Source organism: Carcharodon carcharias, chromosome 7 (genome assembly GCF_017639515.1).
Source record: "Carcharodon carcharias isolate sCarCar2 chromosome 7, sCarCar2.pri, whole genome shotgun sequence".
Classification (NCBI taxonomy): domain Eukaryota; kingdom Metazoa; phylum Chordata; class Chondrichthyes; order Lamniformes; family Lamnidae; genus Carcharodon; species Carcharodon carcharias.
The window spans coordinates 736,467-759,094 of NC_054473.1; the positions used below are offsets into that span (position 1 = coordinate 736,467).

The 22,628-nt window shown below is 45.2% G+C and overlaps 1 protein-coding gene across 1 annotated transcript in view; it reads left to right on the forward strand.

The window, feature by feature from the left end:
- LOC121279721 (hyaluronidase-4-like) overlaps nt 1-21,369 on the forward strand; it is a 49,885-nt gene extending 28,516 nt beyond the window's left edge. The window contains exons 2-4 of the mRNA XM_041190964.1: nt 2,806-2,895; nt 18,784-19,099; nt 21,227-21,369. Coding sequence (XP_041046898.1) covers nt 2,806-2,895; nt 18,784-19,099; nt 21,227-21,369 — 549 coding nt within the window. The remainder of the gene's footprint in view (nt 1-2,805; nt 2,896-18,783; nt 19,100-21,226) is intronic.
- Nucleotides 21,370-22,628: the final 1,259 nt, after the last annotated feature.

Consider the following 22,628-nt stretch of genomic DNA (forward strand, 5'->3'; position numbering starts at 1 on the left):
ATTTTGTACACATCAATCAAGTCACCTCTCAGCCTTCTTTGTTCTAAGGAAAATAACCCCAACCTATCCAATCTCTCCTCATAGCTACACTTTTCTAACCCTGGCAACATTCTTGTAAACCTCCTCTGCACTCTCTCCAGAGCAATTATGTCCTTCCTGTAATGTGGTGACCACAACTGCTCACAATACTCCAGCTGTGGCCTCACCAGTGTTTTATACAATTCCAACATTATATCCTTACTTTTATATTCTATACCTCTGCCAATGAAGGAGAGCATTCCATATGCCTTCTTTACAACATTGTCTACTTGAACTGCTGCCTTCAGGGACTTGTGTACTTGTACGCCAAGATCTCTCACTTTATCTATCCCTCTTAGTATATTCCCGTTTATTGTGTAATCCCTGTAACTGTTTGACCTTCCTAAATGTATGACCTCACACTTCTCTATGTTAAAATCCATCTGCCACTTTACCGCCCACTCCACCAACCCATCTATATCGTTTTGGAGATTATGGCTATCCTCTACACTATCCACTACTCGGCCAATCTTTGTGCCATCTGCAAATTTCCCAATCGTACCCCCCACGTTCACTTCCAAACCATTAATATATAACACAAACAGCAAGGGTCCCAACACTGAGCCCTGTGGAACACCACTTGAGACAACTTTCCATTCGCAAGGGCATCCATCAACCATTACCCTTTGTTTCCTGTTACAAAGCCAACCTTTTATCCAGTTTGCCACATGACCCTGAATCCCATGGGCTCTAACTTTCCTGACCAATCTGCCATGTGGGATCTTGTCAAATGCCTTGCTAAAATCCATGTACACAACATCCACTGCACTACCTTCATCAACCCTTCTTGTCACTTCCTCAAAGAATTCAATCAAATTTGTGAGGCAAGACCTTCCTTTAACAAATCCACGCTGACCATCCCTGACTATTCCATGCCTTTCCACATGACAGTTAATCCTATCTCTCAGGATTGATTCTACTAATTTGCTCACCACTGATGTAAGACTAACTGGCCTATAATTGTTTGGCATTTCCTTTGATCCCTTTTTAAACAATGGAACTATGTTTGCATCCAACTGAATCCACCAAGTTCAGACCTCCTCTTACCTGGTGTAATCTGCACACTTCAAGTTTCACACTCCTGACCTGCCAAGATCCCATTTAAATAATCAGCTGCCTCCACAAATGATGCATGGACAAAGCTCAGTCCAGCTCCAGTCCTTCCTGTGCAAAAATGGAACATGCTGCCTTCAGGAGTGGGACATGGAATTTTCAGCCATTTCCAGGATTTTCGCCCTGAAAGCCTCTCCATTGCAAAAATCTGAGCCAAAAGTTTTTTTCAATGTCTTTGCTTCTTAAAGGACCAAGCTACTCCCTTCTTGTTTTGTTTTTAATTCATGGGGTGTGGACATCACCAGCTGGGCAAGTATTTATTGTCCAGCCCAAATTGCCCTTGTTCAGAGGGCATTTAAGAATCAACCCCATTGCTGTGTGTTTGGAGTCACATGTAGGTCAGACCAGGTAAGGACAGCAGATTTCCTTCCCTAAAGAACATTAGTGAACCAGATGGGCTTTTACAACAATCATTGTATGATCATCGCCTCCTACAATCATTTAATATTAGTGAATAGTTTAGTCCAAGATTCTATTTTTCTATTTTCATCAACTTTTTATTGGCCTTTTTCTAGTTTCTAAAACACTCCCAATCCTCAGATTTACTAGTTTTCCTTGCAACATTATAAACCTCTTCCTTTAATCTATTACTATCCTTAATTACTCTAGTAATCCCAGGATCTATCTTTCTTGCTCACTTTTTGTTTTTTAACGGAATATATTTTTGTAGAACATTTTCATTTGTTTCTTTAAATATTTACCACACTTTAGTCTATTTATCCAAATGACCTTGGCCAGCTCTCTTCTCATATCGATGCAATTAACATTGGTTAAGTCTGAGATTCTTGTTTGGGACTAGAGTAAGTTGCTTTCAAATTTGATATGGAATTAAATTGTATTACGATCATTTTTTCCCAGAGGAACTTTCACTTTGAGATTACTAATTAAAGCTGCCTGAATACATAATACCAGATCTAAATTAGTTATCATCCCTTGTTAATTCCACTACATATTGCTACAGGAAACTGTCATGAAAGGATTCTACAAATTTATCTTTCAGACCAACTTTGCTAATTTGATTGGGCCAGTCAGTATAAGGGCTAAAGTCTCTGACAATGATTAAATTGCCTTTATTAGTTATTATTACATAACTTCTGTTAAGGGACCTATAAACTCCACCCACCAGCATTTTCTGACCATTTTTATTTCTAATCTCTGCTCATGTTGATTCTACTTCCAGACCTCTGAGCCAGGATCCTTTCTCACTGCAATGTTTATGTTATCCTTTACTAAGACAAGGAAACCATTTCAAAGCTGCATTCCGCACCTCAGTTAACACCTGCCTCAGACAGGGCATCAATTGTGCATCTTAAAATTTGGTTTTTAGATAACATCTGTGTTTACCAACACCCGTGTTCTAATTTGGGTTACTCACTAGTCCTGCCACCCTCTAGAAGTGCTTGTGTTGGTCTAATTGGTTTTGTTGATAAGTAGGGCCCATACTGAGGTAAGGAAGTATTTGTAAATCCCTGTGTATAACATCATTAAACCAGCCCACCAGGAGCAGGAAAATGGGTGCTGCTTTGCACAGCTGTACCAAATCTAACTCCTCCCCCTTGGAGTGGGGTTAAATATAATTAACTAATTTACTCATTGACTGCCCTTATATTTCAGGGAGATTTAATCTACAGCATTGGGGAAAGTGCAGCCCTGGGAGCAAGCGGAGTCATTCTGTGGGGAAGCATTGAATTTTCTCGCACCACGGTAAGAAGGGACTTTCACCACCGAGGCTCTTTACTGAGTCCGGCCAGTACTGATCTAAAACACTCTAGTGAAAGGAGCTGGGATGTGGACACCTGCTGCTTCTTGCATTGTCAGTACAGTGAGGATCAAGTAAAGTTTTCCAGGACTATGGAAGGTTTAAAAAGGCAAAATAGGGAAGTGACATCTTCTGATGATCTGCCTCTATCACTGTTTTTGCCTACAACCACACCCCCCCCCCACTTCTCTACCCCCACCCAACCACCACCGACCCCCGCCCCCTCCCCCACACCTTAAAGCAGCTTATATTTCAACCCTCCCTGGGATTCACCTAGTTCTGTCGAAGGGTCATGAGGACTCGAAACGTCAACTCTTTTCTTCTCCGCCGATGCTGCCAGACCTGCTGAGTTTTTCCAGGTAATTCTGTTTTTGTTTTGGATTTCCAGCATCCGCAGTTTTTTGTTTTTATCTTTGTTTTTATTTTTAAAATAGGGAAAGCTTGTTTTCATTGGTGAATCAGGAACAAGCATGAGGATTATCTTGAGGGAACAGAAGGAACTGCATTTACATAGCCCTTCCACAACATTGGGACACATCACAGTGTTACAACCTACCCCTGCCACCAACCCCCCACCCTGCCCGCCCCAGGTGAGGTTCCCCTAATTTGTTGATCCAGGCGAGACCTCAATTTGTCACTGGCTGGGACACCCCCAAATTGTCGTATCCCGGGTGGGGAGAGATGAACTGGTTCCGTGTCTTTATTCAGCACTCATGACTGTTGGTCACAACAAGATTTAATCTAAAAAGGATCCCTTTCACGGATCCCAATCTCCCAGACCCAATCATTCTGGTTTTGAAGGAGACAATTTGATCAGACTTTCCTGAGTTAAAGATAAGAGTAAGTTTATTAACTATTAAAGGCAAGAAAGGATAAATCACAGGCATATACGGTCATACGGGTTAAAGTAAGAAGTTAGCTTGAAGTAAGTTGGCTTGTATAAAAGGAAAGGTATACAGAACAGTCCTTGCCTTGTGGGGAGGAGGTGATTAAACATCGTGGCCATTGCGATTCGAGATTCCAGTAGAATGGACTCAGGTGGACAAGCAGTCGGTAGAGTTGACTCCAGTAGATGAATAGTTGTTTTCAAAGCTCCAGTAGTGTTGAATTCAGTAGAGAGAGAGAGAGAGGGATCAGGATACCTGCAAAATGGCAATTTGCAGGGACACTGTGTTTGGCTGTTACTTCTGAGTCAAACTTCGAGCACTTGCTCTCTCTCAGAACACCCACCAACAGACAGACACCAGGGTAGCTTTTCACCTCACTTTTAACCCCTTCTCTGTATATTCCAAATAAGAAACAAATTCACAAATCTATCTGGGCTTTGCTCACAGGAATTCTTGATGAGGTGATACTCATCTCCCATTATGTGCTATTGCCTCTACCGGAGGGAGCAATCAGTTTCTGGATGTCTTTAGAAGTACCTTGTCTGGCAACAGGATAGGGCTCCAGTACCTCTCACAGAGTCACCCTGCAGTATTCCAGCCATTGGCTTGTGTACATTTTTCAAACTCAGGTCTTATTTTTAAAGTCCAATATTTCTGGACACAATTCAGTGTTTTTCCTTCATTATCATGACATTAGGGATATACCAGATTGCTTTACAGCCACTTAATTATTCTGTACTCTAGTCTTCTGTTTTGTAGAAATATAAGAGCCAATTAGTGCATATCACAATTCCAGTAGTGAGATGTATGACCAGATAACCTGATTTTCTGATGTTGGACAGGACACTGGGGAGAACTTTTCTGCTCATCTTCAAATAATATTGTCATATCTTACGTTCATACTCCAAAAGAGAAACCAAACCCTCAGTTTAACAACAACTCTGACAATATAGCATTCCTCAGTACTGACCCTCTGACACTGCGAAACTCCCTCAGTACTGACCCTCTGACAGTGCAGCACTCCCTCAGTACTGACCCTCTGACAGTGCAGCACTCCCTCAGTACTGACCCTCTGACAGTACAGCACTCTCTCAGTACTAACCCTCTGACAGTGCAGCACTCCCTCAGTACTGACCCTCTGACAGTGCAGCACTCCCTCAGTACTGACCATCCGACAGTGCAGCACTCCCTCAGTACTGACCATTCGACAGTGCAGCACTCCCTCAGTACTGACCCTCTGACAGTGCAGCACTCCCTCAGTACTGACCCTCCGACAGTGCAGCACTCTCAGTACTGACCCTCCGACAGTGCAGGACTCCCTCAGTACTGGCCCTCTGATAGTGCAGCACTCCCTCGGTACTGGCCCTCCGACAGTGCAGCACTCCCTCAGTACTGGCCCTCTGACAGTGCAGCACTCCCTCGGTGCTGACCCTCTGACAGTGCAGCACTCCCTCGGTGCTGACCCTCCGACAGTGCAGCACTCCCTCGGTGCTGACCCTCTGACAGTGCAGCACTCCTTCAGTACTGACCCTCTGACAGTGCAGCACTCCCTCAGTACTGACCCTCTGACAGTGCAGGACTTCCTCAGTACTGACCCTCTGACAGTGCAGCACTCCCTCAGTACTGACCCTCTGACAGTGCAGCACTCCCTCAATACTGACCCTCTGACAGTGCAGCACTCCCTCAGTACTGACCATTCGACAGTGCAGCACTCCCTCAGTACTGACCCTCTGACAGTGCAGCACTCCCTCAGTACTGACCCTCCGACAGTGCAGCACTCTCAGTACTGACCCTCCGACAGTGCAGGACTCCCTCAGTACTGGCCCTCTGATAGTGCAGCACTCCCTCGGTACTGGCCCTCCGACAGTGCAGCACTCCCTCAGTACTGGCCCTCTGACAGTGCAGCACTCCCTCGGTGCTGACCCTCCGACAGTGCAGCACTCCCTCGGTGCTGACCCTCCGACAGTGCAGCACTCCCTCGGTGCTGACCCTCTGACAGTGCAGCACTCCTTCAGTACTGACCCTCTGACAGTGCAGCACTCCCTCAGTACTGACCCTCTGACAGTGCAGGACTTCCTCAGTACTGACCCTCTGACAGTGCAGCACTCCCTCAGTACTGACCCTCTGACAGTGCAGCACTCCCTCAGTACTGACCCTCTGACAGTGCAGCACTCCCTCAGTACTGACCCTCTGACAGTGCAGCACTCCCTCAGTACTGACCCTCTGACAGTGCAGCACTCCCTCAGTACTGACTCTCTGACAGTGCAGCACTCCCTCGGTACTGACCCTCCGATCGTGCAGCACTCCCTCGGTACTGGCCCTCCGATCGTGCAGCACTCCCTCGGTACTGGCCCTCCGACAGTGCAGCACTCCCTCAGTACTGACCCTCTGATAGTGCAACACTCCCTCAGTACTGACCCTCTGACAGTGCAGCCCTCCCTCGGTACTGACCCTCTGACAGTGCAACACTCCCTCAGCACTGACCCTCTGCCAGTGCAGCACTCCCTCAGTACTGATCCTCTGACCGTGCAGCACTCCCTCAGTACAGACCCTCTGACAGTGCCGCACTGCCTCAGTACTGACCCTCTGACAGTGCAGCACTCACTCAGTACTGACCCTCTGACAGTGCAGCACTCCCTCAGTACTGACCCTCTGACAGTGCAGCCCTCCCTCGGTACTGACCCTCTGACAGTGCAACACTCCCTCAGCACTGACCCTCTGCCAGTGCAGCACTCCCTCAGTACTGATCCTCTGACCGTGCAGCACTCCCTCAGTACAGACCCTCTGACAGTGCCGCACTGCCTCAGTACTGACCCTCTGACAGTGCTGCACTGCCTCAGTCCTTTTTTTTCATTCATTCATGAGGTGTGGATGTGGGCGTCGCTGGCTAGGCCCAGTATTTATTACCCATCCCTAATTGCCCTTGAGAAGGTGGTGGTGAGCTGCCTTCTTGAACCGCTGCAGTCCATGTGGTGTAGGTACACCCACAGTGCTGTTAGGGAGGGAGTTCCAGGATTTTGACCCAGCGACAGTGAAGGAACGGCGATATATTTCCAAGTCAGGATGGTGAGTGACTTGGAGGGGAACTTCCAGGCGGTGGAGTTCCCATTTGTCTGCTGCCCTTGTCCTTCTAGATGGTAGAGGTCTAGATGTTTTGGAAGGTGCTGTCGAAGGAGCTTTGGTGAATTCCTGCAGTGCATCTACTAGATGGTACACACTGCTACTACTGTGAACTGGTGGTGGAGGGAGTGAATGTTTGTGGATGTGGTGCCAATTCAGTGGCTGCTTTGTCCTGGATGGTGTTGAGCTTCTTGAGTGTTGTGGGAGCTGCACTCATCCAGGCAAGTGGGGAGTATTCTATCACACTCCTGACTTGTACCTTGTAGATGGTGGACAGGCTTTGGGGAGTCAGGAGGTGAGTTACTTGTCACAGGATTCCTAGCCTCTGACCTGCTGTTGTAGCCACAGTATTTATATGGCTAGTCCAGTTCAGTTTCTGGTCAATGGTAACCCCAAGGATGTTGATAGTGGGGGATTCAGCAATGGTAATGCCATTGAGTGTCAAGGGGCGTTGGTTACATTCTCTCTTGTTGGTGATAGTGTCATGTGGCGCTACCACCGTGCTAAATGGGATAGATTTTGAACAGATCTAGCAGCTCAAGACTGGGCATCCATGAGGTGCTGTGGGCCATCAGCAGCAGCAGAATTGTACTCGAACACAAGCTGTAACCTCATGGCCCAGCATATCCCCCACTCTACCATTACCATCAAGCCAGGGGATCAACCTTGGTTCAATGAAGAGTGCAGGAGGACATGCCAGGAGCAGCACCAGGCATACCTAAAAATGAGGTGTCAACCTGGTGAAGCTATAACACAGGAATACTTGCCTGCCAAACAGCATAAGCAGCAAGTGATAGACAGAGCTAAGTGACCCCACAATCAACGGATCAGATCTAAGCTCTGCAGTCCTGCTACATCCAGTCGTGAATGGTGATGAACAATTAAACAACTCACTGGAGGAGGATGCTCCACAAATATCCCCATCCTCAATGACAGAGGAACCCAGCACATCAGTGCAGAAGACAAGGCTGAAGCATTTGCTACAATCTTCAGCCAGAAGTGCCGAGTGGATGATCCATCTCAGCCTCCTCCGGAGGTCCCCAGCATCACAGATGCCAGTCTTCAGCCAATTCGATTCACTCTACATAATATCAAGAAACAGCTGGAGGCGCTGGATATTGGAAAGGCTATGGGCTCTGACAATATTCTGGCAATAGTACTGAAGACTTGTGCTCCAGAACTTGCTGTGCTCCTAGCCAAGCTGTTCCAGTACAGCTACAACACTGGCATCTACCCAGCTTTATGGAAAATTGCCCAGGTATGTCCTTGCACAAAAAGCAGGACAAATCCAACCCAACCAGTTACCACCCCATCAGTCTACTCTCCATCATCAGTAAAGTAATGGAAGGGGTCATCAACAGTGCTATCAAGCGGCACTTGCTTAGCAATAACCTGCTCACTGACACCCAGTTTGGGTTCTGCCAGGGTCACTCAGCTCCTGACCTCATTACAGCCTTGGTTCAAACATGGACCAAAGAGTTGAACTTCAGAGTTGACTCCCCTTGACATCAAGGCTGCATTTCACTGTGTGGCATCAAGGAACCCTAGCAAAACTCCTTCAGTACTGACCTCCTGACAGTGCAGCACTCCCTCAGTACTAAGCATCCAACAGTGCGGAACTCCCTCAGTACTGACCCTTCGACAATGCAACACTCTCTCAGTACTGACCCTTCGACAATGCAGCACTCCCTCAGTACTGACCCTCCGACAGTGCAGCACTCCCTCAGTACTGACCCTCCGACAGTGCAGCACTCCCTCAGTACTGACCCTCTGACAGTGCAGCACACCCTCAGTACTGACCCTCCGACAGTGCAGCACTCCCTCAGTACTGACCCTCTGACAGTGCAACACTCCCTCAGTACTGACCCTCTGACAGTGCAGCACTCCCTCAGTACTGACCCTCCGACAGTGCAGCACTCCCTCAGTACTGACCCTCCGACAGTGCAGCACTCCCTCAGTACTGACCCTCCGACAGTGCAGCACTCCCTCAGTACTGACCCTCCGACAGTGCAGCACTCCCTCAGTACTGACCCTCCGACAGTGCAGCACTCCCTCAGTACTGACCCTCTGACAGTGCAGCACTCCCTCAGTACTGACCCTCCGACACTGCAGCACTCACTCAGTACTGACCCTCTGACAGTGCAGCACTCCCTCAGTACTGACCCTCCGACAATGCAGCATTCCCTCAGTACTGACCCTTTGACAGTGCAGCACTCCCTCAGTTCTGATCCTCGGACAATGCAGCACTCCCTCAGTACTGACCCTCTGACATTGCAACACTCCCTCAGTACTGACCCTCTGACACTGCGAAACTCCCTCAGTACTGACACTCTGACAGTGCAGCACTCCCTCAGTACTGACCCTCCGACAGTGCAGCACTCCCTCAGTACTGACCCTCCGACAGTGCAGCACTCCCTCAGTACTGACCCTCCGACAGTGCAGCACTCCCTCAGTACTGACCCTCCGACAGTGCAGCACTCCCTCAGTACTGACCCTCTGACAGTGCAGCACTCCCTCAGTACTGACCCTCCGACACTGCAGCACTCACTCAGTACTGACCCTCCGACAGTGCAGCACTCCCTCAGTACTGACCCTCCGACAATGCAGCATTCCCTCAGTACTGACCCTTTGACAGTGCAGCACTCCCTCAGTACTGACCCTCTGACACTGCGAAACTCCCTCAGTACTGACACTCTGACAGTGCAGCACTCCCTCAGTACTGACCCTCTGACAGTGCAGCACTCCCTCAGTACTGACCCTCTGACAGTGCAGCACTCCCTCAGTACTGACCCTCCGACAGTGCAACACTCCCTCAGTACTGACCCTCTGACAGTGCAGCACTCCCTTAGTACTGACCCTCTGACAGTGCAGCACTCCCTCAGTACTGACCCTCTGACAGTGCAGCACTCCCTCAGTACTGACCCTCTGACAGTGCGGCACTCCCTCAGTCCTGCCTTTGGTTGAGAGCAGTACCCACTGGCCCATGGCTGACACATGGACTACAGCAAAGTTCTGAGGGTGCAGTGCAGATATTTCGGAATTATCTGGGGCTGACAAGGTTAAATTATGAGGATGGTTTGCACAGATTAGCCTTGTATTCCCTCGAAAAGATTAGTAAGGGGCGTGCGAGGATACAGGCGGCTGTGCCAGGTTGAGATGGAGGCTGAGTGAATAGCGAATTAGATTCATATGCTAAGTTCTGGTAAGTCCTTTTCAGGTTTTAACTATAGCTTGAGAATCAAGATCTGACATAGTACTAACCCTCAGATAAGTTAGGTTAGCTTGTTAAACAGAGAGCTGCAAGGAGTGGCAGTTATCTGTCAATCACCTGAAAGCAGTTGCCTCATGTGATGTTAATCACTGTAGCAGGAGGTTTAACTAGCTAGTGACTCATCAGAGGGTCCATGTTAGAGACTGGGTTTTTTAAACTGCTCAATCAGTAAGAGGCGCATGAGGAGACAGGTGACTATGCAAGAGTGAGACAGAGACTGAGTGAGCAGCGAATTTGGTGCACTGGGGAATGAGCTGTAGTATACATAGGAATTATTCTAAATTAATAAACTGATATAACTAAAGTTCACTAAAAACAGAGTAACAATGCTAGCACAGGGAGGTAAAACCTAAGAACACACCAATAGCCAAGACTAGATTTTACAAAGATAACAAAAAGACAAAGCTAAAGGCTCTGTATCCGAATGCGTGTAGCATTTATAGCAAAGTAACTAATTGAAAGCACACATGAAGTAAATAAATATGACCTGATAGCCATTACAGAGAGATGGCAGCAGGATGACAAGGATTGGGTCCTGAATATTGAGGGGGATATGATATTCAAGAAGAATAGGAAGCTACATAAAGGTGGAGGGGTAGCACTGCTAATCAAGGATGACACTGGTGCAATAATTAGAGATAAACTTAGTTCAGGAGATTAGGATGTAGAATCGGTTTGGGTAGAGGTGAGGAATGGTAAAGGAAATAAGTCACTGGTGGGAGTAGTCTACAGGCCCCTAACAGGAACCAAAATGTAGGACAAAATATATAAGAAGAAATATTGGATGCTTGTGATAAAAGGATATCAATAATCATGGGTGACTTTAATCTACATATAAACTGGAAAAATCAGATTGGCAGTAGTAGTCTGGATGAATGCTTTCAAGATAGTTTCTTAGAGCAGCACATTCTGGAACCAACCAGAGAGCAGGTTATATTAGACTTGGTATTGTGTAATGTGACAGGATTAATTAATAACCCCAGAGTGAAGACAGCCCTAGGTAGCAGCGGCTACAAATGATTGAATTTTATATCCAGTTTGAAATGGAGAAGAGTGGGTCTAAGACTAGTGTTTTAAACTTAAATAAGAGCAACTATGTGGGCATGAAAGCTGAGCTAGTTGAAGTGAACTGGGATACTAGGCTAGGGGATAGATCAACAGAAAAGCAGTGAGAATATTTAAGGGGATATTTCAGAATACTCAAAATGAGGGGCATGGACAGGGTGGATAGGGAGCAGCTGTTCCCCTTAGTTGAAGGGTCAGTCACGAGGGGACACAAGTTCAAGGTGAGGGGCAGGAGGTTTAGGGGGGATGTGAGGAAAAACTTTTTTACCCAGAAGGTGGTGACGGTCTGGAATGCGCTGCCTGGGAGGGTGGTGGAAGCGGGTTGCCTCACATCCTTTAAAAAGTACCTGGATGAGCACTTGGCACCTCATAACATTCAAGGCTATGGGCCAAGTGCTGGTATATGGGATTAGGTAGGTAGGTCAGGTGTTTCTCATGTGTCGGTGCAGACCTGATGGGCCGAAGGGCCTCTTCTGCACTGTGTGATTCTGTGATTCTGCGATTCTGTGATAAGCATATTTCTACTATGAAGAAAAATTTAAAGGGAGGACCCACCATCCGTGATTAACTAAAGAAGTGAAGGAAAGTTGTTAAGACACAGCAATTTGTAAAGTTGAGTTATTTAAAATCCCAGAGGGAAACTTTAAACAATTGTCATAACCTATATTTTCAATTGGTATGTTTTGAGTTGCAGTTCTAAATTCAGAAATAAGATCACCAGTTCTCAAGAGGTTTTTATATCAAACTAAATGAAATATTTATTAATTTACAACAAATTAAACACATACACATGGCTACAAATTACTACTTTCATAACTTTTAACAAATTCGCAAATTAATCTCCTCTAACGCAGCCAATAGACTTAAGCAGACACCAGGCAAAGCATTTTTCACCTTACGAATTCAAAACGAGGTTCCTTTCAATTTGGTTCCTTTGCAGACAGTTGTAGGCTTACAGGCTTAGATCTTACATGCCTCTGCCCTGCATACACAAACTCCTTTCTGTTATACTCAGTCTTCCCCTTTGAATGTAAATTCTCATTGTGTCACCAAGCCCTTTGAACCCCTTTCATGGTACCAATTTAATTAGTAATGTAAACATTGCTTGGTGTCTCCTAGCTAGGTGCAAGATTTCACTCCCACTCTTGAATATTCTATTCAACAAAATGCAAATGTCCCCTCTACCTATTGTTTACACCTCAAAACTACTATACATCAAAGCACCCAGACTAGCTGGCTTTAATCCAATTAACACACACGGACCAAACCTCTATTTAAAAATAATTTCCAATAACACTTTATACATTAAGATCTCTTCCTGACATCCCCCTTCCTATTGAAAAATGAACTGTCATAATTCTAAAAGACGGCTTCATTTTTTAATAACCCATCTCACACTGTCTCCTACACTTATTACCCTATTACATCACCAGATGCCTGCTTTAACATAACTGTGTATATATAACAGTGTCCAGGTTTTTTTTTAAATGTCCAATTTTCCTTTAAGCTTCAAACTCTTGATAACACATCTGCCATCAGATCCTCTCTTCTAGCAACATGTATAATCTATAGATTTAATGGTTGTAATAATAAACTCCACCCAAAAAGCCTTGTATTTTTGCCTCAAAATTTGCCCAAAAACTTCAAAGGATTATGGCCTGTATAAACAAATGCTTCTGATGAATTGTTTGCGACATTAACTTCAAAATGTTGCAATGCTAACACCAAACCCAAAGCCTCTTTTTCGATCGTTGAATATCTTCCCTGTTGTACATTCAGCTTCCATGAAAAATACCCTATGGGTTTTTCAATTCCAGAGTCATCTTCTTGTAACAGTACAGCCCCAATGCCTATTTCACTTACATCAATGGTCAACTTAAATTGCTTGGCATAATTGGGCACTGCCAAAACTGGTGTTGTAGTCAATAGTTTTCAAACTATCGAATGACTTCTGACACTCCAGTGTCCATTGAAACTTCTTGTTCTTTTTTAATAGTTCAGTCAGTGGAGCAACCACTTGGCTAAAGTTTGGTACAAATTTCCAGTAAAACCCACTCATGCCTAAAAATCTCAAAACTTCCCGTTTTGTTGTAGGCACTGGGGAATACATGAGAGCCTTGAATTTTGCATCTCTTGGAGCCACTTTACCATGTCCAATGGTATGACCTAGATACATAACTTGCGCTTTTGCAAATTCACTGTTAGCCAAGTTCATCACCAGATTAGCTTCTTGTAGTTGAGTAAATAATTCTTCCAGGTGTTGTAAATGCTCCTTCCACATCTAACTGAAAATAATTAGATCATCAATATAAACCACACAATTGCTCAAACTTGCAATTACTTTTGGCTTGTCAGTCTTTGAAATGTCGCAGGTGCATTGTTCATACCAAATGGCATGACTTTAAACTGATATAGTCTACTTGGCATTACAAAAGCTGATATCTCCTTTGCTCTCTCCAACAAAGATACCTGCCAATATCCTTTTAGCAAATCAATCTTTGTGATAAATTTTGATTGTCCCACTTTCTCGATGCAATCTTCCAACTGTGGTATAGGATATGAATCCGCTTTAGTCACCGCATTCACCTTTCAATAGTCCACACACAGTCGTTGTGTTCCATCCGGTTTCGGTACCAGTACAATAGGTGAGGGCTTGGCCTAAATAGCCAAGTGGTTATGGTACTGGGTTTGTAACCCCAAGATCAAGAGTTCAAATCTCACACTGGCAAACTATGAAACTTCATCTGAAACAGATGGAAACGGGTTTGTACTGGAAAGAGTTACAATAGGCAAACTCCAGTTACTGCAACTAGACTCGATGTCATTTTGAAGCATGAAATAAATTTCTTTTTGTACTTGTGATAACTTTGCTGGATTTAATCTATAAGGATGTTGCCTTATTGAAGATGAAACTTATACAGAGACATCATGGGCAACATTTCCCCCCCGTTGAGGGGGATATGCGGATATGCGGGTGGGGCGCAGATGGGCGGGTTCCCAGTCAGCACCCTACGCCACCATTTTACATGGGAGATCGGCTCAAATGTGAAAAGAGTAAGTAAAATGAGTGTTGGTCCTCCAGAGTATGACAGTGGGGAGTTAATAGTAAATAATAAGGAAGTGGTGGATGAAATGAACAAATATTTTGCTTCTGTCTTCACTATAGAGGATACAAATACATTTCAGTAATAGCTGTAAATCAGGAAGTGGAAGGGAGAGGGGATGTTGGTGAAATTACAATCACTAGAGAAGCAGTGCTGAGCAAACTGATGGAGCTGTGGGCTGGCAAGTCTCCGGGTCCTCATGGACTTCATCCTAGGGTCTTAAAAGAGGTGGATAATGAGGTAGTAGATGCACTGGTGTTAATTTTCCAAAATTCCCGATTCTGGAAAGGTTCCATCAGACTGGAAAGTAGCAAATATAACCCCTTTATTCAAAAAGGGAGGGAGGCAGAAAACAAGAAACTTTAGGCCAGTTAGCCGGACGTCCATCAGGGGAAGATGTTAGACTTGATCATTAAAGAGATTATAGCTGGGCACTTAGAGAAACTCAAGGTAATCGAGAAGGGTCAGCATGGTTTTGTGAAAGGGAAATCCTGTTTAACCAATTTACTCAAATCTTTGAGGGAGTAACATGTGCTGTGGATAAAGGGAAGCCTGTAGATGTGCTGTACTTGGATTGCCAGAAGGCATTTGTTAATGTGCCACATCAAAGGTTATAGTCCAAAATAAAAGTGCATGATGTAGGGGGTAACATATTAGCCTGGATAGAAGATTGGCTGGCTGGCAGAAAGCAGAGAGTTTGCATAAATGGGTCTTTTTCTGATTGGCAGGATCTGAGTGGAGTGGAGTCCCACAGGGATCTGTACTGGGGCCTCAACTTTTTACAATTTATATCAATAACTTAGATCATACAAATATACGAACAAGGAGCAGGAATAGGCCATTCAGCCCCTCGAGCCTGCTCCACCATTTAATCATGCTGATCCATGGCTGATCTGATAGTAACCTGAAATCTGCATCCCACCTACCCCTGATAACATTTCACCCCCTTGCTTACCAAGAATCTATCCACCTCTACCTTAAAAACATTCAAAGACTCTGCTTCCACCACCTTTTCAGGAAGGGAGTTCCAAAGAATCACAACCCTTTGAGTGTAAAAATTTTACCTCATCTCCATTTTAAATGAGTAATTCCTAATTTTTAAACAGTGACCCCTAGTTCTAGATTCTCCCACAAGGGGAAACACCCTCTCCACATCCACCCTGTCAAGACCCCTCAGGATCTTATAAGTTTCAAACAAGTCACCTCTTACTCTTCTAAACTCCAGTGGATAAAAGCCTAACCTGTCCAACCTTTCCTCATAAGACAGTCCACCCATTCCAGGTATTAGTCTGGTAAACCTTCTCTGAACTGCTTCCAAAGCATTTACATCCTTCCTTAAATAAGGTGACCAATACTGTACACAGCACTCCAGATGTGGTCTTACTAGTGCCCTGTACAACTGAAGCATAACCTCCCTACTTTGTATTCAATTCCCCTCACAATAAATGATAACATTCTATTAGCTTCCCTAATTTCTTGCTGTACCTGATACTAGCCTTTTGTGATTCATGCACTAAGACACCCAAGTCCCTCTGCATCTCAGAGCTCTGCAATCTCCAAAGGCATGGTAGCTAAATTCGCAGATGATACAACAATAAGTAGGAAAGTATGTTGTGAAGAGGATATAAGGAGGTTGCAGACGGATAATGATAGGTTGAGTGAGGTGGCAAAAATCTTGCAAATGGAGTAACAGTGCTATCAAGCTACACTTGCTTAGCAATAACCTGCGCGCTGACGTCCAGTTTGGGTTCTGCCAGGGCCACTCAGCTCCTGACCTCATTGCAGCCTTGGTTCAAACATGGACAAAAGAGCTGAACTCCTGAACTGAGGAGAGAGTGACTGCCCTTGACTTCAAGGCAGCATTTGACAGAGTGTGGCATCAGGGAGCCCTCACAAAACTGGAGTCAATGGGAATCAGGGGGAAAACTCTCTGCTGGTTGGAGTCATACCGAGCACAAAGGAAGATGGTTGTGGTTGTTGAAGGTCAGTCATCTCAGCTCCAGGACATCACTGCAGGAGTTCCTCAGGGTAGTGTCCTCGGCCCAACCATCTTCAGCTGCTTCATCAATGACCTTCCTTCCATCATAAGGTCAGAAGCGGGGATGTTCGCTGATGATTGCACAATGTTCAGCACCATTCATGACTCCTCAGATACTGAAGCAGTCCATGTCCAAATGCAGCAAGACCTGGACAATATTCTGGCTTGGGCTGACAAGTGGCAAATAACATTCATGCCACACAAGTGCCAGGCAATGACCATCTCCAACAAAACAAAATCCAACCATCACCCATTGATGTTCAATGGCATTACCATCACTGAATCCCCCACTATCAACATCCTGGAGGTCACCATTGGCCAGAAACTGAACTGGACTAGCCATATAAATATTGTGTCTACAAAAGCAGGTCAGAGGCTAGGAATCAAGCGGAGAGTCACTCACCTCCTGACTCCCCAAAGCCTGTCCACCATCTACAAGGCACAAGTCAGGAGTGAGATGGAATACTCCCCACTTGCCTGGATGAGTGCAGCTCCCACAATGCTCAAGAAGCTCAACACCATCCAAGACAAAGCAGACCCACTTGATTGCACCACATCCACAAACATTCACTCCCTCCATCACCGACGCACAGTAGCAGCAGTGTGTACCATCTACAAGATGCACTGCAGGAATTCACCAAGGGTCTTTGACATCACCTTCCAAACCCATGACCATGACATCTAGAAGGACAAGGGCAGCAGATTGATGGGAACACCACCACCTGGAGCTTCCCCTCCAAGTCACTCACCATCCTGACTTGGAAATATATCGTCGTTCCTTCACTGTCACTGGGTCAAAATCCTGGAACTCCCTCCCTAACAGCACTGTGGGGGTACCTACACCACCTGGACTGCAGCGGTTCAAGAAGGCAGCTCACCTCCACCTTCTCAAGGGCAACTAGGGATGGGCAATAAATGCTGGACCCAGCCAACGAAGCCCACATCCCTTGATTGAATTTTTTAAAATGTGTGAAACTGTGAAGTTGTTCACTTTGGAAGGAAGAATAAAAAAGCAGAGTATTACTTAAATGGAGAACAGCTACAGAATTCTGAGGTGCAGAGGGATCTAGGTGTTCTAGTGCATGAGTCACCAAAAGGTGCCTTGTACAGCAAGTAATTAAGATCCTTTATTACAAGAGGAATTGAACATAAAAGTAAAGATAATTTTGCTTCAGTTATTCAGGGCATTTGTGAGACCACATCTATAATACTGTGAGCAGTTTTGTTCTCCTTATTTAAGGAAGGATGTAAATGCATTGGAGGTGGTTCAGAGGAGGTTTACTAGATTGATGCCTGGAATGAGTGGGTTGTCTTATGAGGACAGGTTGGACAGACTGGGCTTGTTTCCACTGGAGTTTAGAAGAGTGAGAGGTGATTTGATTGAAGTTTACAAGATCCTGAACGGTCCCAACAAGGTGGATGTGGAAATGATGTTTCCTCTTGTGGGTGAGTCCAGAACTAGGGGACACTGTTTTAAAATTAGGGGTCACCCTCATAGGATAGAGATGAGGGGAAATTTTTTCTCTCAGAGGGTTGTGTGACTTTGGAATTCTCTGTCTCAGAAGGTGGTGGAGGCGGGGTCATTGAATATTTTTAAGGCAGAGGTAGATAGATTCTTGTTAAGCAAGGGAATCAAAGGTTATCGGGAGTAGATGGGAATGTGGAAATCGAAACACAAGATGATCAGCCATGATCCTATTGAATGATGAAGCAGACTAGAGGGACTGAATGGCCTACTCCTGCTCCTATTTCTTATGTTCATAGTGTTGATCTCATTGAGCTGTTTAATGATTAAAAGACCTGACAGTGTTGATAGAGAGAAACTATTTCCTCTGGTGGGAGAGTCCAGAACAAGAGGGCATAACCTTCAAATTTGAACCCGGCCGTTCTGGGGTGATGTCCAAAGCACCGCCTCACCCAAAGCGGAGTGGGAATCTGGAACCTTCTGCCCCAGAAAGCTGTCAAAACTGGGGACCAATTGAAGCTTTCAAGGCCATAATGGTTGGATTTCTGTTGAGTTCAGATACAGATTGGCCATAATCTCACTGACTGCAGAACAGGCTTTGATGGACTGAACTTCCTGTTCCTGTGAGAGCAAAGATGAACGAGGTGATTTCTTAAAGCTGTGAATGTTTTAGCACAGGGAGCCATTGACACAGTGACTGGGTCTCAACTGAACTCACTCCACGGGTAATGGGGTCTGAAGGTGTTCAATGTACTTAATATGGAGTGTGTTAGAGGGGCTGAATGGCCTCTTCCTGCTTCTAATGTTACTGTGAATTGTTGGTGCATTACCTTCACTGATCGACATGTTCAATTTCTCTCTTTCTCTCCCTCTGTCTGTGCAGGCAAATTGCCAACATGTGAAAGATTATGTGAAGAGGATCCTGGGACCCTATGTTGTGAATGTCACAGTTGCAGCTCAGATCTGCAGTCAATATCTGTGCAGCAAACATGGTCGGTGTTATCGAAAGTATCCTGAGCAAAACACTTACCTACACTTGAGTAAAAGGTCCTTTCAGATAGTCACACGGACCGATCGTAGTACATTCAGGGTGTACACTAAAGGCAAATTAAGCCTTTGGGACAAGTACCAGTTGAAAGCACAATTTGTGTGCCAGTGCTACAAGGGCTGGAATGGGAAATACTGCAGTCAGTCAAAAGGTACTGGCTGCCATTGTAAAGGATACAGATCCCTGCTCATCGCTGCTCTCTCACTGATCATCGTTCAGTTCCTCTGCTGACATGTACAACCTTCTCACAATGAAGATCAATCTCCTGTAACTTGAAAAACTATTCTTATATTGTTAACTGTGCGTGTGTATGTGTGTCAGCACACTTACACTGACTCTCGCACACTTACACTGACTCTCGCACACTTACACTGACTCTCACACACTCACTCTGACTCACACTGACACACTCACACTGACTCACTCAGTGACTCACTCACACTGACTCTCACACTCACACTGACTCTCTCACACTCACACTGACTCTCTCACACTCACAATGACTCTCTCACACTCACACTCACACTCACACTGACACACACTCACAATGACTCTCACACACTCACAATGACTCTCTCACACTCACACACTCACACTGACACACACTCACAATGACTCACACACACACTGACTCACACATTCACACTGACTCACACATTCACACTGACTCACACACTCACACTGACTCTCTCACACTCACATGACTCTCTCACACTCACAATGACTCTCTCACACTCACACTCACACTCACACTGACACACACTCACACTGACTCTCACACACTCACTCTGACCTCACACTGACACACTCACACTGACTCACTCACTGACTCACTCACACTGCCTCTCACACTCACACTGACTCTCACACTCACACTGACTCTCTCACACACACACACACTCACACTCACACTGACACACACTCACACTGACTCTCACACACTCACACTGACTCTCACACACACACATTCACTGACTCACTCACACACACACACACACACAGGCTCACATACATACACATGGAGTCACACACACTCACACATACACTCACACTGACTCATGCACACATACATTGACTCACACACACACCAACGCACACACCCACACACACAGATTGACTCACTCACACACACACACACACACACACACACACACACACAGATTGACTCACTCACTCTCTCACACACACACACACACACAGATTGACTCACACTCTCACACACACACACACACACACACACACACAGATTGACTCACTCACACACACACACACGGATTGACCCACTCACTCACACACACAGATTGACTCACTCACTCACACACGCACACACCCCGAGTGGCTAATTAATAGTGGCTGATTTGACCCTGCAAATGTTGCGAGTGGAGCTGTGACAATATCAGGTTACAGATGGATTTAGTTTCTGGCTCTTTCGCTGGGAAACCGGACTGAAATCAGATCAACAGAATCTGGCTTTAAGTGGCTGCAGTGATTACTGAGGCTGAGTGTATGGTTTTTAAAAAATTGCCTGAGCTTTGGACTAAATAATAGATGGACACCTGAATTGATTGGATATTTTCTTGAGTTTGATGGAACTGGATTAAAATGTAAATTAATTGCAGAGGTTAATTGGTGACTGGCAGTGAGTTACAGAGAGGACAGTGCACAGATAATGGTGAATACAGTGCACAGTGTAAATCAGATCCAGAAAGTATTGGGGAAACATTGAGAGCTGCTGCAACCTCATCCAATTCCTGGATTAAATTATCAGTGAGATCACAAGGCAAGAAAATGGTAATAAAAAGAAGACAATTGAGAATCAATAAATGATCTCTAAATAAGTTAATGAACAGTAATGAGTAAAACTTTAAGATATTAGAACTACGCTGTGTTCCTGTGTGTTACTCACAGCCCAAAGCCAATTAGCCCATCAATTTAGTTGAAATTATATTAGTCATGAAATTTACAAAATTCTCAGCCGGTCTGAGACTGAGAAAATTGCGTGGATGATAAAATTTTCATTGTTATTTTGTACAAAGTAAACCACAATAATGCTGAACAGGGGTCTGACTAAGCCAGCAGAGAGAATCCCTCACTCGCAGCCAGCACAGGGAATCTTTCCAGCTAATCCAGGTTGGATCCATCACCAGTTTAATCAGGCGGTGAGGAGGATATGGTGATAACTAGTCCCTGAAGAGTTTGTGTTTTCCTGCACAGTGGGGGCTTTTGTTCCCAAAATCAAAGTCAGAAGCTGTGTTTGTTTTTGTTTTCATTGGTGCAGCCAGGAATTGGAAAACATTTGGATCAGATACAGGTAGTGCCTGGACCACAGTTTGGAAGTATCGAGGCTCAGGATGCAGAAGAAGACCCCTTCATCCCTCGAAATCGGTGCTTCAGGATGAAGAGGAGCAAATGTTCCAGTAATCGAGCACAGGATTATGATAGCCACAGTGGGTGTTGAGGACAGCGTAGAGGGAGCTTTACTCTGTATCTAACCCCGTGCTGTACCTGTCCTGGGAGTGTTTGATGGGGACAGTGTAGAGGGAGCTTTACTCTGTATCTAACCCCATGCTGTACCTGTCCTGGGAGTGTTTGATGGGGACAGTGTAGAGGGAGCGTTACTCTGTATCTAACCCCGTGCTGTACCTGTCCTGGGAGTGTTTGATGGGGACAGTGTAGAGGGAAGTGTGAAATTTCAAAGGGATATTGATAGATTAAGTGAATGTGTAAAACTATGGCAAATGGATTTCAATGTGAGATCATCAAATTTGGATTTTAAAAGGTACAGCCAGGCACTTTCAAAATGGTGAAAGGCCAGAAACAGTGAAGCTCGGAGACTTATGGAGCCCAGGTTGAGATCATTAAAATGCCATGTACAGCTTCAGAAAGCTATCAGAAAGGCGGATGGAATGCTGGCTTTTATATCTAGAGGACTAGAATACAAGGGGGTAGAAATCCTGCTTCAGGCACACACACCCTGGTTAGACCACACCTGGAGAACTGTGAGCCATCCTGAGCACCACTCCTTTAGAAGGATATATCGCCTTGGACAGAGTGCAGTTTAGATTGATAAGAATCACATGTAGACTCAAAGGGTTAAATTGCAATGAGAAATTACACAAACTAGTCTTGTATTCTCTGGAATGTCAAAGGTTAACATTTGATTTGATCATTGTTTTCAAGACATTAAGGGGAACCGACTGGCTCGATAGAGAGAGAGAGCATTTCTGCTGGCTGGGGAGTCTAAGATCAGGGGGCAGAGTCTAACAATTGAAGCCAGACCTTTACAAAGTGAAATTTGGAAACATTCCTCCACATGCAGTGGTTGTAGTTCTGAATTCTCTTCTGTGAACAGCAGTTGAAGGTAGATTGATGCTAATTTTAAAACAGATTAATAGATTTTTGTTAACCGAAGGTATTAAAGGATATGTTGCAGAGGTGGGTTTGTGGAGTTAGGTCACAGATCAGCCATGATCTCATTGAATGGTGGAAGAGGTTGGAGGGGCTGAATGGCCTCCTCCTGGCCCTGTGTTTCAAAGAGCTATACTCTGTATCTAAGCAGTGTGATCTTACAGGAGGCTCTGTTGTCATGTGGGGATTTTCTGGCACTTTGGCAGATGTTTTGAGGACTTCATTATCAGTTCGTCACTGGAAGTCAGTCACCACCTGAACACCAAAAAAAA